General features: G+C 39.1%; 1 protein-coding gene across 3 annotated transcripts in view; it reads right to left on the reverse strand.

Moving 5' to 3' along the window:
* The window catches only part of CFAP70 (cilia and flagella associated protein 70), an 86886-nt gene extending 68239 nt beyond the window's left edge, over positions 1-18647 (reverse strand). Inside the window, exons 1-7 of one of the 3 annotated variants that reach the window (XM_076010087.1) lie at positions 18563-18607; positions 18148-18225; positions 15111-15210; positions 14042-14228; positions 7197-7295; positions 6599-6678; positions 4126-4305 (exon numbers count right to left, since the gene is read on the reverse strand). In XM_076010087.1, the coding sequence (XP_075866202.1) occupies positions 4126-4305; positions 6599-6678; positions 7197-7295; positions 14042-14228; positions 15111-15173 (609 nt within the window). In that variant the 5' untranslated portion in view covers positions 15174-15210; positions 18148-18225; positions 18563-18607. Of the gene's footprint in view, positions 1-4125; positions 4306-6598; positions 6679-7196; positions 7296-14041; positions 14229-15110; positions 15211-18147; positions 18226-18562 lie in introns of all 3 variants that reach the window. The other 2 variants (XM_076010088.1, XM_076010086.1) reach the window with 2 other exon arrangements.
* Positions 18648-20698: the final 2051 nt, after the last annotated feature.

The following is a 20698-nucleotide window of genomic DNA, read 5'->3' on the forward strand; positions in this document are numbered from 1 at the left end:
TATAAATAGACAATTTACAGAAGAAGAAATTAGAAAATCCAACATTTAAATAAAAACATGCTAAGTTTTCTTCCAGAATTTTTATGATTTTATGTCTTACACTTAAGTCTTTAATCCATCTTTAGTTAATTTTTGTATATGGTGAGAGATGGGGATCCAGTTTCATTCTTCTGAATATGGCTATCCAATTTTCCTAGCACTATTTATTTATTTATTTGAGACAGAGTCTTACTCTGTTTCCCAGGCTAGAGTGCCGTGGTGTCAGCCTAGCTCATAGCAACCTCAAACTCCTGGGCTCAAGTGATCCTCCTGCCTTAGCCTCCCGAGTAGCTGGGACTACAAGTACACACCACAATGCCTAGCTAATTTTTTATATATATACTTTTAGTTGTCCAGCTACTTTCTTTCTATTTTTTTAGTAGAGATGGAGTCTCACTCTTACTCAGGCTGGTCTCAAACTCCTGAGCTCAAACAATCCTTCCACCTCAGCCTCCCAGAGTACTAGGATTACAGGTGTGAGCCACCACGCCTGGCCCCAGCACAATTTATTGAATAGGGTGCTCTTTCCCCAGTGAATGCTTTTGTTGCTCTTGTCTATTTTGTCAAAGATCAGTTGGTTATAAGTATATGGCTTTATTTCAGGTTCTCTATTCCATTCCATTGATCTATGTGTCTACTTTTATACTAGTACCATGCTGTTTTGGTTACTATGGCATCTGTAGATTCACCTAGGCAAAGAATTATGAATAAGACTCCAAATGCAAATGCAACAACAGCAACAATGACAAAAATAGGACCTAATTTAAAAGCTTCTGCATAGCAAAAGAAATAATAAACAAAGTAAATAGACAACCTACAGAATGGGAGAAAGTATTTACAAATTGTGGTTTAGACAAAGGACTAATATCCAGAATCTATAAGGAACTCAAATAATTCAGCAAGAAAAAAACCAAATAACCCTAATAAAAAGTAGACAAATAACATGAACAAACATTTTTCCAAAGAAGATATACAAATGATGAACAAATATATGAAAAAATGCTCAATATCATTAATCATCAGAGAAATGCAAATTAAAACCACAATGGGATACTACCTTACCCCTGTCAGAATGGCCATTATTAAAAAGTCAAGATCAATAGATGTTAGCCTTATTTTTTTTTTAAGATGAGGTCTCACTTTGTCACCCAAGCTGGAGTGCAGTGGCACAAAGCTCTCTGTAACCTTGACCTCCTGGGCTTAGATGATCGATTTGCCTCAGCCTCCCAAGTAGCTGGGACTACAGGCACTTGCCACCACATCTGGCTAATTTTTTTTTTTTTTTGAGAGAGAGAGAGAGAGATATGAGAGAAAGAGAGAGAGAGATTATAAGGAATTGGTTCATGTGATTTTGGAAGCTAACAAGTCCCACAATCTGAAAAGTGATTTGGTAAACTGGAGATCCGGGAGAGCTGATGGTATAAATTCCAATCCAAAGACCAGCAGGCTTGAGGCACAGAAAGAGCTGACATTTCAGTTCTAGATTGAAGGCAGGAAAAAGCTGGTGCCCCAGCTCGAACTTACTATTTTTTTTTTTTTTTTTACTGATAGTTATGTAGGTTGTTCTTTGGAAGGGTGATCAGTCACCCAATTTGCCTGGGGCTGTCCCAGTTTTAGTACTGAAAGTCCTGTGTCCCAGGAACCTCCTAAATTCAGAGCAAACTGAACAGTTCCTATATAAAGTTAGGGGGTCATTCACATACATGGCCCTGAAAATAAGACATGTGGGAGTGTTAGTTGATTACAAGGCTTTAGTAAATAACTTATAAATCTCTATCAGAGCCTCAAAAAATGGCTGGGCATGGTGGCATGCCTGTAATACCAGCACTTTGGAAAGCTGAGGAGGATCACTGAGGCCAGGAGTTTGAGTCCAACCTAAGCAACATAGAACCCGGCCTCTAGAAAATATTTCTTTTTAAAATTAGGTGGATGTGGTGGTACATGCCTGCAATCCTAGCTACTTGGAAGGCTGAAGCAGGAGGATCACTTGAAACCCAGGAATTTGAGGTTACAGTGAACTATGATGATGCCACTGCATTCTAGCCCAGGCAATAGAGTGAGACTCTGTCTCAAAAAAAAGAAAAAAAAAGCCTCAAAAAACCCATATCCAATCATTCTTGTATCTAGAAATTTGGCCTACAAAAATAACCTAGAATGAAGAGAAAGCTTTGTATAGTAAAGTACATGGTGCAAAATCCACAAAATACAGGGATACTTCAAACAGTTCATGGAAAATGCATATTATGAAAAAACTATGCATGCATTTCAAAAATTTTTTGTACCAAAATAAACTCATACTAACTTGTAATAACATGTCTGAACAGAATCTAGAGTTTGAGGCACTAAAATGTATAAGAGATCAATTTGAAAAGAGTCCCTATCAGAACAGCATGAATTCTGCTAAAATTTAAGCAAGAACAAACATTAAATTTATGGTAAAGCTTGAGTAAAAAAACAGTGAAATCACTGATGCCTTACAAAAAGTTTTTGGGGACAATGCCTCTCAAAAATCATCAGTTGTAAACTCATTTTAAAAAAGAATGACACAGCCAGGTGCTATATGGCTCACACCTATAATCCTAGCACTTTGGGAGGCCAAGGCAGGAGAATTGTCTAAGGCCAGGAGTTTGAGACCAGCTTGAGCAAGAGCGAGACCCCGTTTCTACAAAAAAATAGAAAAATTAGCTCGGTGTGGTGGAATGTTCCTATAGTTCCAGCTACTCGGGAGGCAGGAGGATCACTTGAGCCTAGGAGTTGAAGGTTACAGTGAGCTGTGATGACACTACTGCACTCCAGCCTGGGCAATAGAGTGAAAACCTATCTCTGAAAACCAAAACAAAATAAATACATAAAAAAGAAGGGCTGAAGCAATGTTGAAGAGGAAGCCCACAGCACCAGACCATTCACATCAATTTTCAAGGAAAAAATTAATCCTATTTGTGCCTGAAATGAAGAGAACCAATCATTAACAGTAGAAACAATAGTCAATACCACAGACATCTCAACTGGTTCAGCTTACACAATTCTGATAGAAAAATTAGAGCTAAGCAAACTTGACATCCAATGGGTGCCAAAACAGTTATGCCCAGAGCAGCTTAGGCAAAAGCAGAGCTTTCAATGGAAATTTTAAACAAGTGGGATCAAGATCCTGAAGCATTTCTTGATGAATTGTAGCAGGAGATGAAACATGGCTTTACCAGTGTAATCCCAAGGACAAAGCAATCAAAGCAATGGCTATGAAGAGTTGGAAGGGGTCCAGCAAAAGTCATGGCAACAGTTTTGGGGGATGCTCAAGCAATTTGGTTGTAGACTTTCTGGATGGCCAAAGAACAGTAACATCTGCTTATTATGAGAGTGTTTTGAGAAAGTTAGCCAAAGCTTTGGCAGAAAAACACCCAGGAAACCTTCACCAGAGAGTCCTTCTCTACCCTGACAATGCTCTTGCTTATTCACTCTCATCAAACAAGGGCAATTTTGTTACAGTTTTGATGGGAAATCATTAGCCATCCACTTTTCAGTTCTGATTTGGCTCCTCCTTCTAACTTTACTTCCTAAATCTTAATAAATCTGTAAAGGGCACCCATTTTTCTTTAATTAATAATGTACAAAAGACTGTATTGGCATGGTTAAATACCCAGGACCTTCAGTTCTTTGGGGATGGACTAAATGGCTTACAAAATTGTCTTGACCTTGATAGAGCTTATGTTGAGAAATAAAGTTTATATTTGTTATTTTTATCTTTTAATTCTATTATTCCATGAACTTTTTAAAGTCCCCTTGTATATGCATAAAAATAATCTGTCAAAACATACCAAAAATTGGCCATTTTAAATGTCTTACATATTGTCTATAATAAATATATATTTATCAATATAAATTATATCTAACGCATTATATATAATATGTAAATTATAAACAAAAAAATCTTTACATAAAACAGAAATAAACTTTATTTTTCAAGCTTAAAATAAATCTCAGCCATTAGCAGAGCAATGCTTTGAATGAAATCTTAGCAGGTGAGGAAGAGATGGCCATATGAGTGTAGACATGTTTGAATCTACATAAAATCTGGCAGTAGGGCTGTACCTCTCCAAATGATGGAACTTGCAGGCCAACCATGTAGTTCTGCACAGTCCCTGTTGGAACAAAGGTTTCAGGCACAGAGTAGGCAGCCTCCAATGTGACCTTCAGTAGATTGCCCCCTGCCATCTGGACCGGGGTCAGTAAGATCTCTGTCGCAAATACTTTAACTTCAAGACTGCACTGCTGTAAAAGAATAAAATTATGTAGCATTTTGAAGATTGCCGAAGTCCCTCCTTCTTTTGAATTATCTCATTTGAATCTCAAACCACTGTTTAAGATAAGAAGACCAAGCTTAATTATTTCCATAAAGGTTGAAATAATTTTCTCTAGGTCCTATGAGCTAGAGATCAAGCCAAAAAGAAAACCTATTGTTAAACTAGAACACTTCCCACTCTACCATACTGAAGTAAAGTGTGTATACAAATACATATAGAAGAAGAATTAGAAGATTCTATATTGAAATGTCAATAGTGGTTGTACATGAATAAGTGAGATTAGGTGCTTTGATAGTCTATATTTTATGATTATTTTTATGATTTAAATGTAATGCCTCGTAATAAGAAAATATTTTTCAAATATATATGTATATATTCATATAAATAGGTACAGACACGTATAACTGATGTTTTCACACAGGATACAATACAAAGGAGGTGTAAAACGTGTATTGTAGGCCAAGGCGGGAGAATCACTTGAGGCCAGGAATTCAAAACCAGCTTGGGCAACATAGTGAGATCCTGTCTCTATAAAAAAAAAAAAAAAATTAGCCAGGTGTAATGGCACACACCTGTAGTCCTAGCTACTCAGGAGGCTGAGGTTGGGGGAAGAGGGGCATGGGCAATATACATAACCTTAACATTTGTAGCCCCATAATATGCTGAAATTTAAAAAATGGGAAAAAAAAAAGGAGGCTGAGGCAGGGGGATCACTTGAACGAAATGTACTGGGCTGGGTGCAGTGGCTCATGCCTATAATTCCAACACTTTGGGAGGTTGAAGTAGGAGGATTGCTTGAGCCCAGGAGTTCAAGGTTGCAGTAAGCTATGATCAGGCCACTGTACTCCAGCCTACATGACAGAGCAAGACCCTGTCTCAAAATTAAATAAAGTAATATCAAATGTGTGTTGATTGCTAATTATATGCTAGGCACTTTACTACAGCACTAGGGATATAAAGATGAAGGAGGCATGGTCCCTTTCATCACAGAGTTCATGTTATAGTCGCATGATTTATGATAAGTGCTATAATAGAGACCTGTACAAAATACTGCAATCAAGGAGGAAGTGAATAATTATTAATTAGGCTGGGAAAGAGTAAGAGATGGCAACATCTGAGTTGACTATTTTACAGGAGGAATAGGAGTTTACAACATGGACAAGCAGAGCGAGGAAAGAGAAAATAATTGTGTATGCAAAGAATAGTTTATGTAAAGGGAGACTAAAACGGTATAGTATATTCAGTTCAGATATAAGTAAGTAGTTCAGGATTCTAGAACATAAAGTATAAGGAGAGGAGTTCTGGGAAATGAGGTTAGAGCAGGAAGCTCTCATTATAAAGATATTATATGCCTGCTAAGAAATTTGAACCCAATATGTAAGCAGTAGGTGAAACCATGAACTTAGTAAGGGAAGAGATATGATCAAATTCACTTTTAAGTCACTGTGCAAGTTGTGGGAAGGTTGAACTGGAGGGAGACAAGGGTAGGGACAAGGATACTTGTAAAAATCCAGGTGAGCGATGATGAGGCAATAAAGAATAGGAATGAAGTAAGAAGAAGAGTTTACAGACTCTTAGAAGAAAGAAAAGGCTGGATTTAGTGAAAGGAGGATTTGGGGATTGGATGTAGCTACTAGGGTGGGAGCGAGCAGTCATGGATGTAATTTTGGTTCTATGGTCTGTGCTTTCATGGATGAGTGATGCCACTAGTCAAAATAACAAAGATAAAAGCAAGAGTAGGTTTAGGGGAAGATACTAAGTTCAGTTTTGGAACATTGAGTTTTAGGTGCCTACGGGATATCACTATAGAGAAATCTAGTAGGCGCTTGTAAAGTCTGACAATCTGGGATTCAGGAGAAGGGTCTGGGCTGAAACTGTTAAATAAGTCTTCAATCAGAGGCAGGCTACCATGCTGGAAAGTATATTAGGTGCTTTCATATACTATTTGATCTATCAGGACATAGTTCAAGAGCCATTTCCATTAAGCCTTCCCTACATCTACCCTTGGGCAAAGTAACTGATAACTGCTCTGTGCCCATGTGCCCCACTCCATCATTTAATCACACTGGGTTATAATCCATGATATGTAGATTGTGGGCTTTTCGAAGGTAGGACTCTGCCTAACTCATCTTTGTTTCTCAGAATCTAACACTATGTGTACTGTGAAAAGAAGGTGCCTACTGAATCAGACTCAACTCAACTGAACCTTAATAACAGAAAGACTTGTTGGATTGAATGGCAGGCTGAAATGTTGAGATTACCTTAGCACCCAATCGAGGAGTTTCTAAAGGTGAGCCCTGCACAGGATGCAATGGGACTGTTGTTTCAAATGAACACTCTCCTGCAAAAAGAAGGTCAACTTGAGCCAAAGAAGAGGTTAAGTTAGAACTCAACAGATTGGCTGGGTGTGGTGGCTCACACCTGTAATTCTAACACTCTGGGAGGCCAAGGTGGGTGGATGGTTTGAGCTCAGGAGTTCGAGACCAGGCTGAGCAAGAGTGAGACCCCATCTCTTCTAAAAAAAAATAGAAATAAATTAGCTGGACAACTAAAAATATATGTAGAAAAAATTAGTCAGGCATGGTGGCACATGCCTGTAGTCCCAGCTACTCAGGAGGCTGAGGCATTAGGATCACTTGAGCCCAGGAGTTTGAGGTTGCTGTGAACTAAGCTGACACCACAGCACTGTATCCCGGGTAACAGAGTGCGACTCTGTCACAAAAAGAACTTAACAGATATAAATGCTCTCATTTTTTCCCTCAAATCCCTAAAATTAATTGAGGTTCATTTTTGTACTTCTCTGGAGCTAAATTTTATAAGCTTTGCTATTTCTGCTCTTGGGAAAATTATATACCTGACCTGCTAATAAGGGAAGAAGGTCCACCACAGCTTGACCAAGAATTAAGGTCTTCTCCTCTTTTTGTCTCCTTTCTTTTGGTAAAACTTCAGTCACAGTTACTAGATAAATCAAAACAAAGAAAATGAGAACATTTCCAATTCATCTATCAGATAACCAAGGTGCAACAAACAAAGAAAGTATTGTCAAAGATATTTAAGAAAAATGAACTTGAAACCAGAGAAGGCACCAACATCAATAACTTCTGGTGGAAAATACTGGACCACTTCAGTGACTTCTAAACTTTTTGCCTGAAAGTTATAATAAGAAATGTATTTTACATCATAATCATATACATGCATATGTATAAAAGTAACTGATATATATATGATTATATGATAACAAAGTCATGTAATAGTAATCCTCACTAGATCAAATCCTTAGCTATTTTCTATTCTATTTCATATAGAAATTACTCGCCATAATCCTCCTCAATTGATTTTAGGAATGACTAAAAAGTAATAATCTGAAGTTTGAAAAACATTGTTCTAGATCCTTCCATATTGCCTAATATAGGGCTTAGCAGACCTAGGAGTAATCCCCATAGCATACAAAGTATGTCCAAAGTTTTTCACTGTAGCATTACTGTTTGTGTGCTTAACACTTACTATGGAAATTTCAGATACACAAAAAAGAAGAATAGAATAATGAATACCCATATAACCATCACCCACATTTAATAATTAATGTGTTATCACATTTGCTTCATCATATATAATGTTGTTTGCTAAAATAGTTTCATTATATTTGCTTTGTTTGCTGAAATTTAAAATAAATTACATACATCATGGCATTTTATCTCTAAATATCAAAGTATGAAAATCCAAAATATGACATTTTCCCATAAAACCACAATAGCTTTATTACATCTAGCAAGTATGTGACAATAGCATTAAATATATTAATTCCTTAATTCATTTAATGCTGAGTCTATATTCAACATTTCCCAATTATCTCCAAATTTATTTTGCAGCCGATTTGTTCAAACCAAGATCCACTTTAAGACCACATGTTGCATTTGGTTGTCACGTTTCTTATGTTTCTTTTCATTTGGAACAGTCTCTCCTTTCCACATATTTTTTCTCAATGACACTGATTTGTTGAAGACACGAGACCAGTAGAATGTTATATTTTCTGGATTTGTCCTCCCCCCCCCCACTCATGGTGCTTATTTCTCAATCCCTGTGTTTCCCATAAAAAGGTTCTGCTTCAGCATTTTCAGCAAAGATAATACATTTTGATAATATCCTTGCCTCCATAGTATATTTCAAACTCTGTGATGTTTGTTTGAATTAGGATCCAAATAAGGTCCACATATTGTAATGAGTTGATGTCTCTTAAGTCTCTTTTACTCTATAGGTTCCCCCTCCATCTCTTTAGATTTTTCCATTTTCATTATTCTAAGAAATTATCCATTAATTGAAGTTTTCAAAAGTAATGGTAGAATATTCTTTTAAATTTTTAAAACTATATCTGTAATTATGTTCTATTTTCTTTCTAGCATTGTTTGTGCTACTTTCTTCTTCTCCTTCTCTCTCTCTCTTCTTTTGGCTTAATCAAGCCAGGGTTTTGTCTATTTGTTAATCTGTTAAAAAGACTGAATGGGGAAAAGTTGAAAGCATTCTCCCCTAAGAACTAGAACAACAATCATTTTGCAACAATCTGGATGGAACTGGAGGCCATTCTCCTAAGTGAAGTATCTCAAGAATGGAAAAAGACATGTCATCACTATTAAATTGGAACTAACTCATGAGCACACATGTGCACAGAGGGAAGTAAAACTCAGTGGAAAGCAACTGGGGGTGGGAGGGGAGGGGAATAAACCAATGATGGGCACACCTATAGCCAGGACTCAAGCACTATAAAAACGATCCATGTAACCTAAAGCATTTTATCCCCTTAATATTTTAAAATAAAAACCACAAAAGTTAAATGAAGGTTTAAAAAGAGCACTTTTTCTTTTCTTCTCTTCTTTTTCTTTCTTTTCTTTCTCCGTCCTCCTCCTCCTCCTCCCCCTCCTCCTCCTCCTCCTCCTTCTTCTTCTTCTTTTCTCTCTCTCTCTCTCTCTCTCTCTCTCTCTCTCTCTCTCTCTGAGTATCTCACTATTACCAGGCTGGCCTCAAACTCCTAGGCTCAAGCAATCCTCCTGCCTCAGCCTCCCAATACTACAGGCATGTGCCTGTTGATCCTTTCTACTGCTTGCTTTCCACTTCATTCATTTTTGTTCTCACCTTAATTATAAGACACTTTGAGATACACTGCTATTTTTCTAGCTTCTGGAATTTAATGTTTAACTCATCTGTTTTTAATCTTTGTATGTTTGTCAAGAGCATCAATTTATTAAAGATGAACCTTTAAAACTATTATAATTAAACATTTTTGTAAATTAGCCAGGTGGCATATGCCTGTCTGTAGTCCCCGCTATTGGGGAGGCTGAAGTAGGAGGATCACTTGAGCCCAGGAGTTTGGGTTGCAGTGAGCTATGATGATGCCACTCTAGCCTGAGCAACAGAGTGAGACCTTGTCTCAAAAAACAAACAAAACCCCACAGTTTACTATTTTTGGCATGTCTTCATTCTTTAACATACTCAGAGCTTAAAAAAAAGTGGTCTGAGCCCTCTTTTCCCATCCTAGAAGACTTATGCACAGTTACCAAAATCCTACTAACAAACAGTAACCTTTCTTTTATATAGCTTAATCCTTTTGATGAATTGGACAGAAGTTCACTGTATTAAGTAGTCTATCTCAAGAAGAAGCCAAGAGAAAGATGACAGACTCTATACTTCAGGGCATACCCATAGTCTCCAGAAATATTTTTTCCTGTTTTCACAGTTTTCAGTTTAATTTGTAGCTTTCATGCAGAGGAGGGGTGGCTTTAGGTAGACTCATGAATGTGTGTACTTTCCTTCCCTCCTGAGCAGACAGTGATAGATACCCCTTCATCGTAGCACTGAGCACCCAAGTGGTATTAGATTTCATGATCTTTCTTACTCCTACCAAAGATGCTTTTTTTCCCCTTTAAGAATCTATTTAATTTTTAAAATAACCTTTTTATTTTGAGATGATTGTAGATTCATATGCAGTTATGAGAAATAAAATATAGAGAGCTTTCTTGTACCCTAGTTTTCCCAATGGTAATGTCTTGCAGAACTACAGTAAAATATTACAACCAGGATATTAATATTGATGTTGTCAAGATACATAACATTTTTTATCACCACAAAGATCTCTCATATTGCCTTTCTATAGCTATACCTACTTCCCTCACACACCCCAAATCTTCCTTAATGCTAGGCCACCAACCATTAACCTGTTCTCTTCATCATTTCAAGAATATTTTATAAATGGAATCATGACAGTTTATGTAAACTTTTAGGATTGGCTTTTTTAACTCAACATAATTCTCTGGAGATCCACTGAAGTTATTGTGTGTTTCAACAGTTTGTTCAATTGCTGAGTAGTAGTATGGATGTACCATAGTTTGTTTTTCCATTCTTGGGATACTTAACTTAGTAGGATGGGTTCCAGCTCTATCCAGGATAATACAAGAGGTGCTAGATAACCATTGTTTTTTGTGGCTGAGTAGAACTCCATGGTATACATATACCACATTTTATTAATCCACTCACATATTGATGGGCACTTGGGTTGTTTCCACATCTTTGCAATTGTGAGTTGTGCTGTTATAAACATTCTAGTGTAGATGTCTTTTTTATAGAATGTCTTTTGTTCTTTTGGGTAGATGCCCAGTAATGGGATAGCTGGATCAAATGGTAGATCTACTTGTATCTCTATGAGGTATCTCCACATTGCTTTCCACAGAGCTTGTACTAGTTTGCAGTCCCATAATTGTTTCTTTTGTCTCCTCCAACCTTCTGTTATGTCCAGTCACTGAGCTTTTCATATCAGTTATTGGATTTTTCAGTTCTAAAATTTCTATTTGGCTCTTTTCTATATCTTCTATTTCTTTCCTGAGACTTTCTATTTATTTGCTGAGTCTTTCAATTTTTTCATTTGTTTCCAGCATTTGTAATTGCTCATTGAAACATTCATTTTTATCATGGCTTCTTTAAAATCTTTGTCTTATAATTCTAACATATCTGCCATCTTGGTGCTAGTATTTAATGATTGTGGGTTTGGTATTTTTGTTTTGTTTTTTTGAGACAAGAGTCTTGCTCTGTCATCCTGGATAGAGTGTAGTGGCATCACTGTAGCTCACTGCAGCATCAAACTCTTGGGCTCAAGTGATCCTCCTGCCTCAGCCTCCCAAGTAGCTGGTACTACAGGCATGTGCCACAACACCTGTATAATTTTTCTATTTTTAGTAGGATGGGGTCTTACTCTTGGTCAGGCTGGTCTCAAACTCCTGAGCTCAAGCGATTCTCCTGCCTTGGCCTCCCAGAGTACTAGGATTACAGGTGTGAGTCACTGTGCCAAGCCTGATTCTGTTTTTTAATTCAGTTTGAGATCTTCCAGTTCTTAGAAGGACTTATGATTTTCAGTTGAAACCTGGACTTTCCCTATCATGTTATGAAACTCTGGATCTTAGTTAAACCTTGTTTTAGCTGGCTTTTTCTGATATTGCCCCCATAGGGGAATGGGGGAGGTGCTGCCTCATCACTGCCAGTTGAGGGCCAAAATCTCAGCATCTACTGACATCTGAGTGGGGCACCTCCTCAGTAATACTGAGGGGGAATTGGAGCTCTGGTTCCTTCGTCTCCACTGACACCGCAGTGGGTATGGACTCATTACAACTGGGTGATGGGGAAAGTTCTGACCCTACAGCAGGCCTCCTCTGACACCACCCCAGTGGGAAGTGAAGAGGTACTTTGTTACTTACAGTTTGGGGTAGAAGTCCTGGATCCCCATGTGGTTTCTACTAACACCATAACAGGTAGGAAGGAGGAGGATTCATTATCATAGGAGATAAAATTCCTGGCTCCCGACTTGATCTTCTCTTACACTGCTAGGGTGTGGAGGCACCTCATCATAACTTTCTGAGGGTAGAAGTCTAGACTCCCATTCAACTTGGTTCAGTGCAGGGCCATAGTTTTTTTCTGCAGTGTTCAGCTAGAGTAGAACAGTTACTGTCTAAAGTTTTCTGTCTTACTAGGCTGCCCCTTTCCTGGTCTTTTGGCTAGAGCAAGCAGATTTTTATCAGGCTTTTTTTTTTTTTTTGAAACAGAGTCTCGCTTTGTTGCCCAGGCTAGAGTGAGTGCCATGGTGTGAGCCACAACGCCCGGCCCCTGCTTTGCTTTTGAGAACAAAGAGATTGCCTTTTCATTCTCATGACCTCAATAACATGTTTAAAATAATGTTTCAGTTCTGCCTTTCCCATCCAACACAGTAGAGAAGAAGGCAATCGATACACTCCTCTTATTCTGGGTAACAGAAAAGCAAAGAACAAAAAAGGGAGAAGAAGGAAGCAGTAAGACAGTGTGGGTGAAATAGAAGCCTCCATGGGTGACCAATTCCTAGACAGGACAGAGCTAGAAACCACTATTCTTCAGCAGTGTTTCCTAGGAGCCACCTGAGACTCTTGTTCCAAGGTACAGCTTCCTAGGCTTCTCCTCTGGCAGTTGTGAATTTGGTGGCATGGGGTGGGACCCCAAAACTGGATCCCAGAGCTCCAAGTGATTCTTATAGAAAGAAAAGCATAGGAATAGAATACTATAGATTCTAAAATACTGAATAGATTCCCAGGTCCTGCCTGTCTGGGTTTGAGATTATGGATTCTGTGGGGTTTTTGGCAGGTACCCCAGGAGATGTGCTACTAAAAAATTATAAAAACAATCAGTCGGGTGGGGTGATGCATGTCTGTAGTCCCAGCTACTTGGGAGGCTGAGGCAGAAGGATTGCTTGAGCCCAGGAGTTAGAGGTTGCAATGAGCTATGATGACACCACTCACTGCACTATATCCAGGCAACAAAGTGAAACTCTGTCCCAAAATAAATAAAAACAAAAATTAAAGAGTATAGATTAAAACCAAAAAAAGCCTTAGTCTAGTATGTAGGTGCAGGAACAAATTACATTAGGGATGATACTGTGTATGTGGAAACTGTAAAGCTGTGGATAGAGAAACTATCCATTTCATTTATTCAACAGACACTTCCAGAGCCCCGGTTATATCCCAGATATTTCTAGGCACTAAAAGTTCCGAAATAAATAAAATACATTTCTGATTTCAAGAAGTGCCTTCTCTGGTAAAGAAGCAAATGAATAATCGCTATAAAGTATGGTGATTATACAAAAGTACAGATATAGTTTCCAGACAAAATATAAGAGCCAGGTGCAGGGGCACACGACTATAATCCCAGCTACTGAGGAGGCTGAGGCGGGAGGACCACTTGAGCCCAGGAGTTCAAGACTAGCTGGGCAACAAAAAGAGATCGCCCCCCCAATCTCCAAAAATAAATATAAAAATACAGGATGCCCAGTTAAATTTGAATTTCAAACAAACAACAAGTAAATTTTTAGGAAGTCTCAAATTTGATGGTATTTTTTTCTAAATCTGGCAACCCTAAATACAGAAAGCAAAAAAAAAAAAAAAGCTTCCAACTCAGTTTAGGGGATAAAGGCTGCAAATCTCAGTTATATGTCAAAAGGTGTTTGGTACAAACTGATTAAAATTAGTAGGACATGGTGACTCAAAAGTGTCCTGACAGGCAGGACTCAAAAGTGTACCGAGTTATTCCCAGAGAAAGGAGGTAAGGTGTGTTCAACTGTCCCAATAGCAGCCACTAAATACCTCAGGATCTCCTCATAACATACTCATATAACTACCATTTTCAGAACCACAAGGACTTACAGAACACAGGTTTGCGAGCAAGGTCATCTAAAGTGATTCCTCCTTCAGGATTAAATTCAAAACTGCAAGTGAAGTTGTATTTTCCAGTTCCTTCTGGAGAAACAGTAATTTTTGCAGAGTCTCCCAGAACCACTTGATTGAATTCTGCACGAACGAAGGTAACTGGAGTATCTCCTTTAGAACCTTTCTGATGGCAGAAACATAACACTTAATAATTATACTCAAATAGAGAATTTTCCTACACATCTGGCAAACCACTTTGACTTGGGCTAAATAGCATTTTCCAGTTTTTTCCTAATAAGCTACCTCACCAATACAAAAGGGATAGGTAGAAAATCGTTAAACAAATCTAGTTGCAGCTAAATACAACATTTCATTTAAATGCCATTATGTTGGAGTTTCAAAAAAAACATTTATTGTGTTTTACCTAATAATAAAAATATATTGTGGAACATTTAAAAATCACATAAGAAAATAAATTACATGTAATTTTATACTAACATGTAAGTATTATATATATGTATATATTTTCTAGTGTTTTGCTGTGAATATATGTATATGTCTGTGTGCCCCCCCACATATACATTTTTTTATATATACATTTTAAAACAAAGTGGAGCTTATTAATTACATCCTCTTTTGGAATGAGCTGTTTTAACTTCATAATACTGAATATTTTGCTGCTTCAGAATTCTCCTAATTTTTTACAGTTCCCTCATAGTGTAGTTTTATTATTCAGATTCACCAAGTGAAATTAATCACAAGGGAAACTGGAAGAATTCAGATCCTCCTAGGAAAAAGGAAAAAAAAACAAACACCAAACTATATGTGAACTGCTATCTAGAAAAACTAAAACCACTTCTTTCATTCCTGTTAAATTTAGTATTCAAATTGCCAGGTATTTTTAGATACACAGTATTACTATTTATAGACTAACAATAAGGAACAATGAGGAAGGCCACTGCTATGTAAAGCCAGGAGGTTTGGAGGTACAGAATGACGCAAGCTCCATTCCTCCTGCAGGTGCTTCCAAACTAGGGACTTTGTGGATTTCCAAAAATGACTTTACCAAATCATATCCATCTGTCACAGTGATCTGCACGAATCTGCCCACTGACGGCACCTGCTCCATATCAGCAATTGCGAAAAATCCTCCTTTTCTTTGGTCTCTGTAAACAGAATGAATAAACCTGTCCCCTCACATACCATAGCTGCACAAGTACCCACATTACATCATAACCAATACCAGGGAAGAACCTAAGGAAATGCCATAGTCTAGCATTGTTCTGTTCCTCCTATCCAACCTTGGCTGCTGATTAGGCAGTTTTAGGGAGCTGGTCAGAAGGATGACGCCACTGGTTAGTGATAAAAAGATTGTTATACATGTAACTAACCATTAAGCACAAATTATCACAAGATAAAGAGAGTAGGAATGCCATCCCCCCCACCTCCCATCTTCCACATCCCTCACAGCATTCTTTGGAAACTTTTATTTTAATCTGCAAAACTCCTCTCAAAGATTATTTCTCAGTTTTACAAAAATATATTTTGAAAGTAAGAAAAAAACAGCCACATAAAATGGTAGTATATTGGAAAAGGTCTTGACACATTTCTTATTTAGTCTGATATATTTTCCAATTATTTTACAACACTAAGGATACAATTTCAAAAGTACATTGCATATTTGTTTTTTAAAAAAACTCAATTTTCTAACTCAATTCAAAGCAGAACCGATCTATCCAATTCAAACATTTACTGAGAAGATATAGTAAATATGATACCTCACAGCCTTCAGACTTTATAATTATTTTGCCTCTTCTCAGTTCACTCCCTGATTTTTCCAGTCACCTAAAAGCCTCAGATCACTTGTTCAACACTATGTCTCTGGGCTTTTTTAAACCCTAAGTGGTACTGACAACTTCCTTATCAAGTGTGCATTTGAAATGCCCTTTTGTACCATTCGTCTTCTTTCTTTTCAATGATACAATGTAAATTAGGCCTTCACTACCCTTCTGTTAGACTGTTACAAAAACCTTTTCACTTGTCTGACTCCAGTTTCTTCTTACTGTAATCCAACCTACTTCTGTCAGAACTGTTCATTGAACAAACATTTATTATGATAGGCACTATAGTAGATGCTGAGCATACAAGAGATAAGATGTAAACTCGAGTAATTTAAAATCTAGTGAGGAAGAAAGACATGTAAATAGATCAAGAGTTTTATAATCTGTGTGATGAGTGCTCCGATAGAGGAAAAGAGGGAAGGTTGGAGCAATAGAAGGAATGAAGGGGGAGAAAATTAACTTTTAATTATAGCTTACTGTGCACTGTGTGCTAAGTGTGCTTTACATATGTTAGCTTACCCCCCTTACTGGTGATTTTTATTTGGAGACAGATTTTCACCCCAGGTAGAGTGCAGTAGGGTCATCATAGCTCACTGCAACCTCGAACTCCTGAGCTCAAGTGATCCTCCTGCCTCAGCCTCCTGAGAAGCTGGGACTACAGGCCCCCACCATGACGCCTAGCTAAGTTTTCCATTTTTAGCAGAGACAGGGTCTCACTCTTGCTCAGGCTGGTCTCAAACTCCTGAGCTCAAGCGATCCACACACCTTGGCCTCCCAGAGTGTGAGGATTACAGGCATGTGCCATGGTACCTGGTTTCCGGGTTACTCTTAAATCTCCATTTTTTTTTTTTTTTTTTTTTTTTTTTTTGAGACAGAGTCTCGCTTTGTTGCCCAGGCTAGAGTGAGTGCCGTGGCGTCAGCCTAGCTCACAGCAACCTCAAACTCCTGGGCACGAGTGATCCTCCTGCCTCAGCCTCCCGAGTAGCTGGGACTACAGGCATGCACCACCATGCCCGGCTAATTTTTTTTTTTTTTTTTTATATATATCAGTTGGCCAATTAATTTCTTTCTATTTTTATAGTAGAGACGGGGTCTCGCTCTTGCTCAGGCTGGTTTTGAACTCCTGACCTTGAGCAATCCGCCCGCCTCGGCCTCCCAAGAGCTAGGATTACAGGCGTGAGCCACAGCGCCCGGCCTTAAATCTCCATTTAATGAAAAGGAAACTGAGCTTCAGAGAAGTTTGTTATTTTACCAGCGGTCTTATAGTAAGAAAATGTTGGAGCTGGAACCCAGCTGTATTTGAGAGTACATGTGTGGGTGTGCTTACCAGGGAAATCTCCTTGCAGGAAGTGACCTGGAATTATGCCTTAATAAAGTGAAGGATATTTCAGGCAAAGGGAACAGATTTAAAAGGGTTCAGAGGAAAATAAAAACAAAAACATCCCCCAGTAAGCCAAGTAGATCAGTACATTTGGAGTACAGTGTGAGAATAAGGAGAAAATGAGATTGGAGAGAGATAAATACCTTACTAAAATATTATAGATATGATACAGATCTGATCATATCACTGTCTTGTTCCCTGTCACCTATTAAATAAATTTAAACTGTAACACTATATTCAAGGCCTTCTAGGATCTAGCAATGCCAGACAACTTCCCTCATCTAGCTTAGTACTTTCAAAGATTCCCTGCACTTAGGCACTTTTGAACTTCTGCACTTTTTCTTCCTCCTGGAATGATCTCTCCCTTCCTGCCAACTCCATCTTTACTTGAGCAAATCCTACTCACCCTTTAAGATCCAGCTAAAATACTTCCTAGTCCATAAAGCTTCCCAGTCAGAAGCATTTGCCTTCCCTTTGAACTTATTTAGCACTTTATACTTTTCTTGTGGCACTTAAGCTGTCTTATTTATGAATATGGGGATTCTAAACACTTTTCCTACTTAATAACTATGAGACTCTGGGCAAATGCCTAACTTCTCTGAGCCTGTTTCACCTTCTGTAAAATGAATACTATAATTTCCGAACTGTTTCACATTTGTTGTGAGCATCCCCTAAAAGAGTAAAACTGTAAGGTACGAAGCACTGCACAAATGGCATTAGCAACACGCACCGCTTTTCCTTAAAGTTCAATTACACCCTTGAAGACAAGGAACCTGTCTTACATCATATGTATGGTCCCTGAGAGCCTGGCACTGCGCCTTGTACACAAAAGGCGTTCACGTTGTATTAGAATGATAAATGTAAGGAATGGGACTAGTTACAAGTTAGGGTCAGGGCAGTTAGGCGGAGGTTCTTGTCCCCAACAAGGCACGCATTTCTTGTCATCTACTCAGAAGCAGCTGCAAGGGAAGAATCCAATTAGAAAACGGTTAGACTGGGGAAGCGATGTGACTGGTTCTGGTCTGGGGACAGGGAAGCAGTGAGGGCTGACTGAGGGAGGGTCTCGGGGTGAGGCTGGGAAGGGAGGTCTACGCCCGCTTTTCTGGGGTGGAGGCTGGGGCTGGTGGGAGAGTCCACACCTAGCGGCATTTCGATCTATACTCGTTTTCATCCTGGCCTTAGCTGAGAGAGCCGAAGATTGGAGTGACGGCGTGTAGTGTGGCCGCAGAAGCCGGGTAACCCGGGTAGAAAGGCCGGGAAGAGAGAGGGTTTTCTGAGGGGAATTAACTGTCTTACCTGTAGCAGCCACAGATATGTTTCTCGCAACTATAGCAACCAATTACCTCTCGCGAGAACTTCCCTTTTTTGCGACCACAGCAGATTTATTCTAGACTCGCGATATCGTTTTCGGGGCGGGAAGAGCGAGCGGGTCGCTGAACGAATTTCTGCGCCTGCGCCTGCGCCTGCGCCTGCGCTCAGGGAGACGCTGCGGGGGAGAAGTTTGTCCCCGTGAGCTGCCAATTGTGCCAATTTGGTGGCTGCTGATGCTGCTTTACCTTCGCAAGAGTTTGAGTTAAGTACAAAGTTTCCACCTTTCGATTTTGCTTTTTCGACCCTTATTTCAATATTCCTCTAAAAATAGGAGGGAAAAAAAAAACTAAAGGGAATTTAAAGAAAAAAGCCCTTATTAAACGTATTTGAAAACAGATCATTTAAATCTTTCTCCGTGAAAAATGCAAATAAGACAATATTTAAAAAGTGAGCCCGAAAATGGTGCTGCTTCTAGGTTCTCAATATTTGTAGAATAAAGAGATTTGAAGTACATGATGTTAATGCAATTCTTTAATACATTCAAAATTCAACATTAAAGAGAATAGCAAAATACAGTAGCAGTAACCTGGAAACAACCCAAGTGCCCGTCAACAGAAGCATGAATCAATAAACTGATATATTCACAAAATGGGGCCGGGTATGGTGGCTCATGCCTGTAAACACTTTGGGAGGCCGAGGTAGGAGGATTGCTGAAGGCTAGGAGCTCCAGACTAGCCCCAGCAAGAGTGAGACCATCTCTATTAAAAATAAATAAATAAATTATCAGGCCAGTACCTGTAGTCCCAGCTACTGATGGGACTGAGGCACGAGGATCGCTTGAGCCCAGGAGTTTGAGGTTGCAGTGAGCTATGATGAGGCCACTGCACTCTAGCCTGGACAACAGAATGAGACCACTCAAAAATAAAGAAGACACACTATTAAGACAAGCAATCGAAATGAATGAACAACAGCCACACACAACATAGATGAATATTTAGCAATATACATACCTTAAAATGTTGCACTGTTAAGAGCCAGCTTGAAAGGACTCCCATTGGCCAAAACAGGGACAATTTGAGCATCAAAACAAACAATGACAATAACGGATTACAACCCATTGAATGAAATAAGATTGTGCAAGCCCACATTAATATTGTCAACTACAGAAAAAAAATCAGGCTTATAAAGAACTGATGTTAGTTTCATTCAGTCTTACTGAAGATTGCAACCCAGGAGAGTCTTTTTGAGTTTCTTTTTTTTTTTTTTTGAGACAGAGTCTCGCTTTGTTGCCCAGGCTAGAGGGAGTCCCCAGGCATCAGCCCAGTCAGCTCAGCTCACAGCAACCTCAAACTCCTGGGCTCAAGCAATCCTCCTGCCTCAGCCTCCTGAGTAGCTGGGACTACAGGCATGCGCCACCTTGCCCAGCTAATTTTTTCTATATATATTAGTTGGCCAATTAATTTCTTTCTATTTATAGTAGAGAGGGGGTCTCACTCTTGCTCAGGCTGGTTTGTAACTCCTGACCTCAAGCAGTCCGCCTGCCTCGGCCTCCCAGAGTGCTAGGATTACAGGCGTGAGCCACTGCACCGGCCCAGAGTTTCTGTTAGATTGCTCCAAAGCAATGTTTTAGTCCACAGATTTTTTGGCTCGTTTTTTTTTTTTTTTTCTTTTTAGACAGAGTCTCTGTTGCCTTGAGTAGAGTGCCATGCCATCAGCTAGCTCACAGCAACCTCAAACTCCTGGTCTCAAAGGATCCTCCTGCCTCAGCCTCTCAAGTAGCTGGGACTACAGGCGCACACCACAACACCTGGCTAATTTTTCTATTTTTAGTAGAAATGGGGTCTCACTTTTATTCAGGCTGGTCTCGAACTCCTGAGCTCAAGCGATCCTCCTGCCTCAGTTTCCCAGAGTGCTAGGATTACAGATGTGAGCCACTGCGCCCAGCCAAGTCCACAGTTTATATATTAGGCGGTGGAGGTTCTGCACATATCAGAAGTTACATTAGAGCAAAATTTTATCAAAGTTTGGGTGTGAGGGTACACAACATCTCTCCTGACTGAGTGACGGGCGGCACCGTGTTCCTGACCCTGAGCAGAGTGTGGCGTGCTGGTTCACCCCTGG

Source organism: Microcebus murinus, chromosome 14 (assembly GCF_040939455.1).
Source record: "Microcebus murinus isolate Inina chromosome 14, M.murinus_Inina_mat1.0, whole genome shotgun sequence".
NCBI classification, from domain to species: domain Eukaryota; kingdom Metazoa; phylum Chordata; class Mammalia; order Primates; family Cheirogaleidae; genus Microcebus; species Microcebus murinus.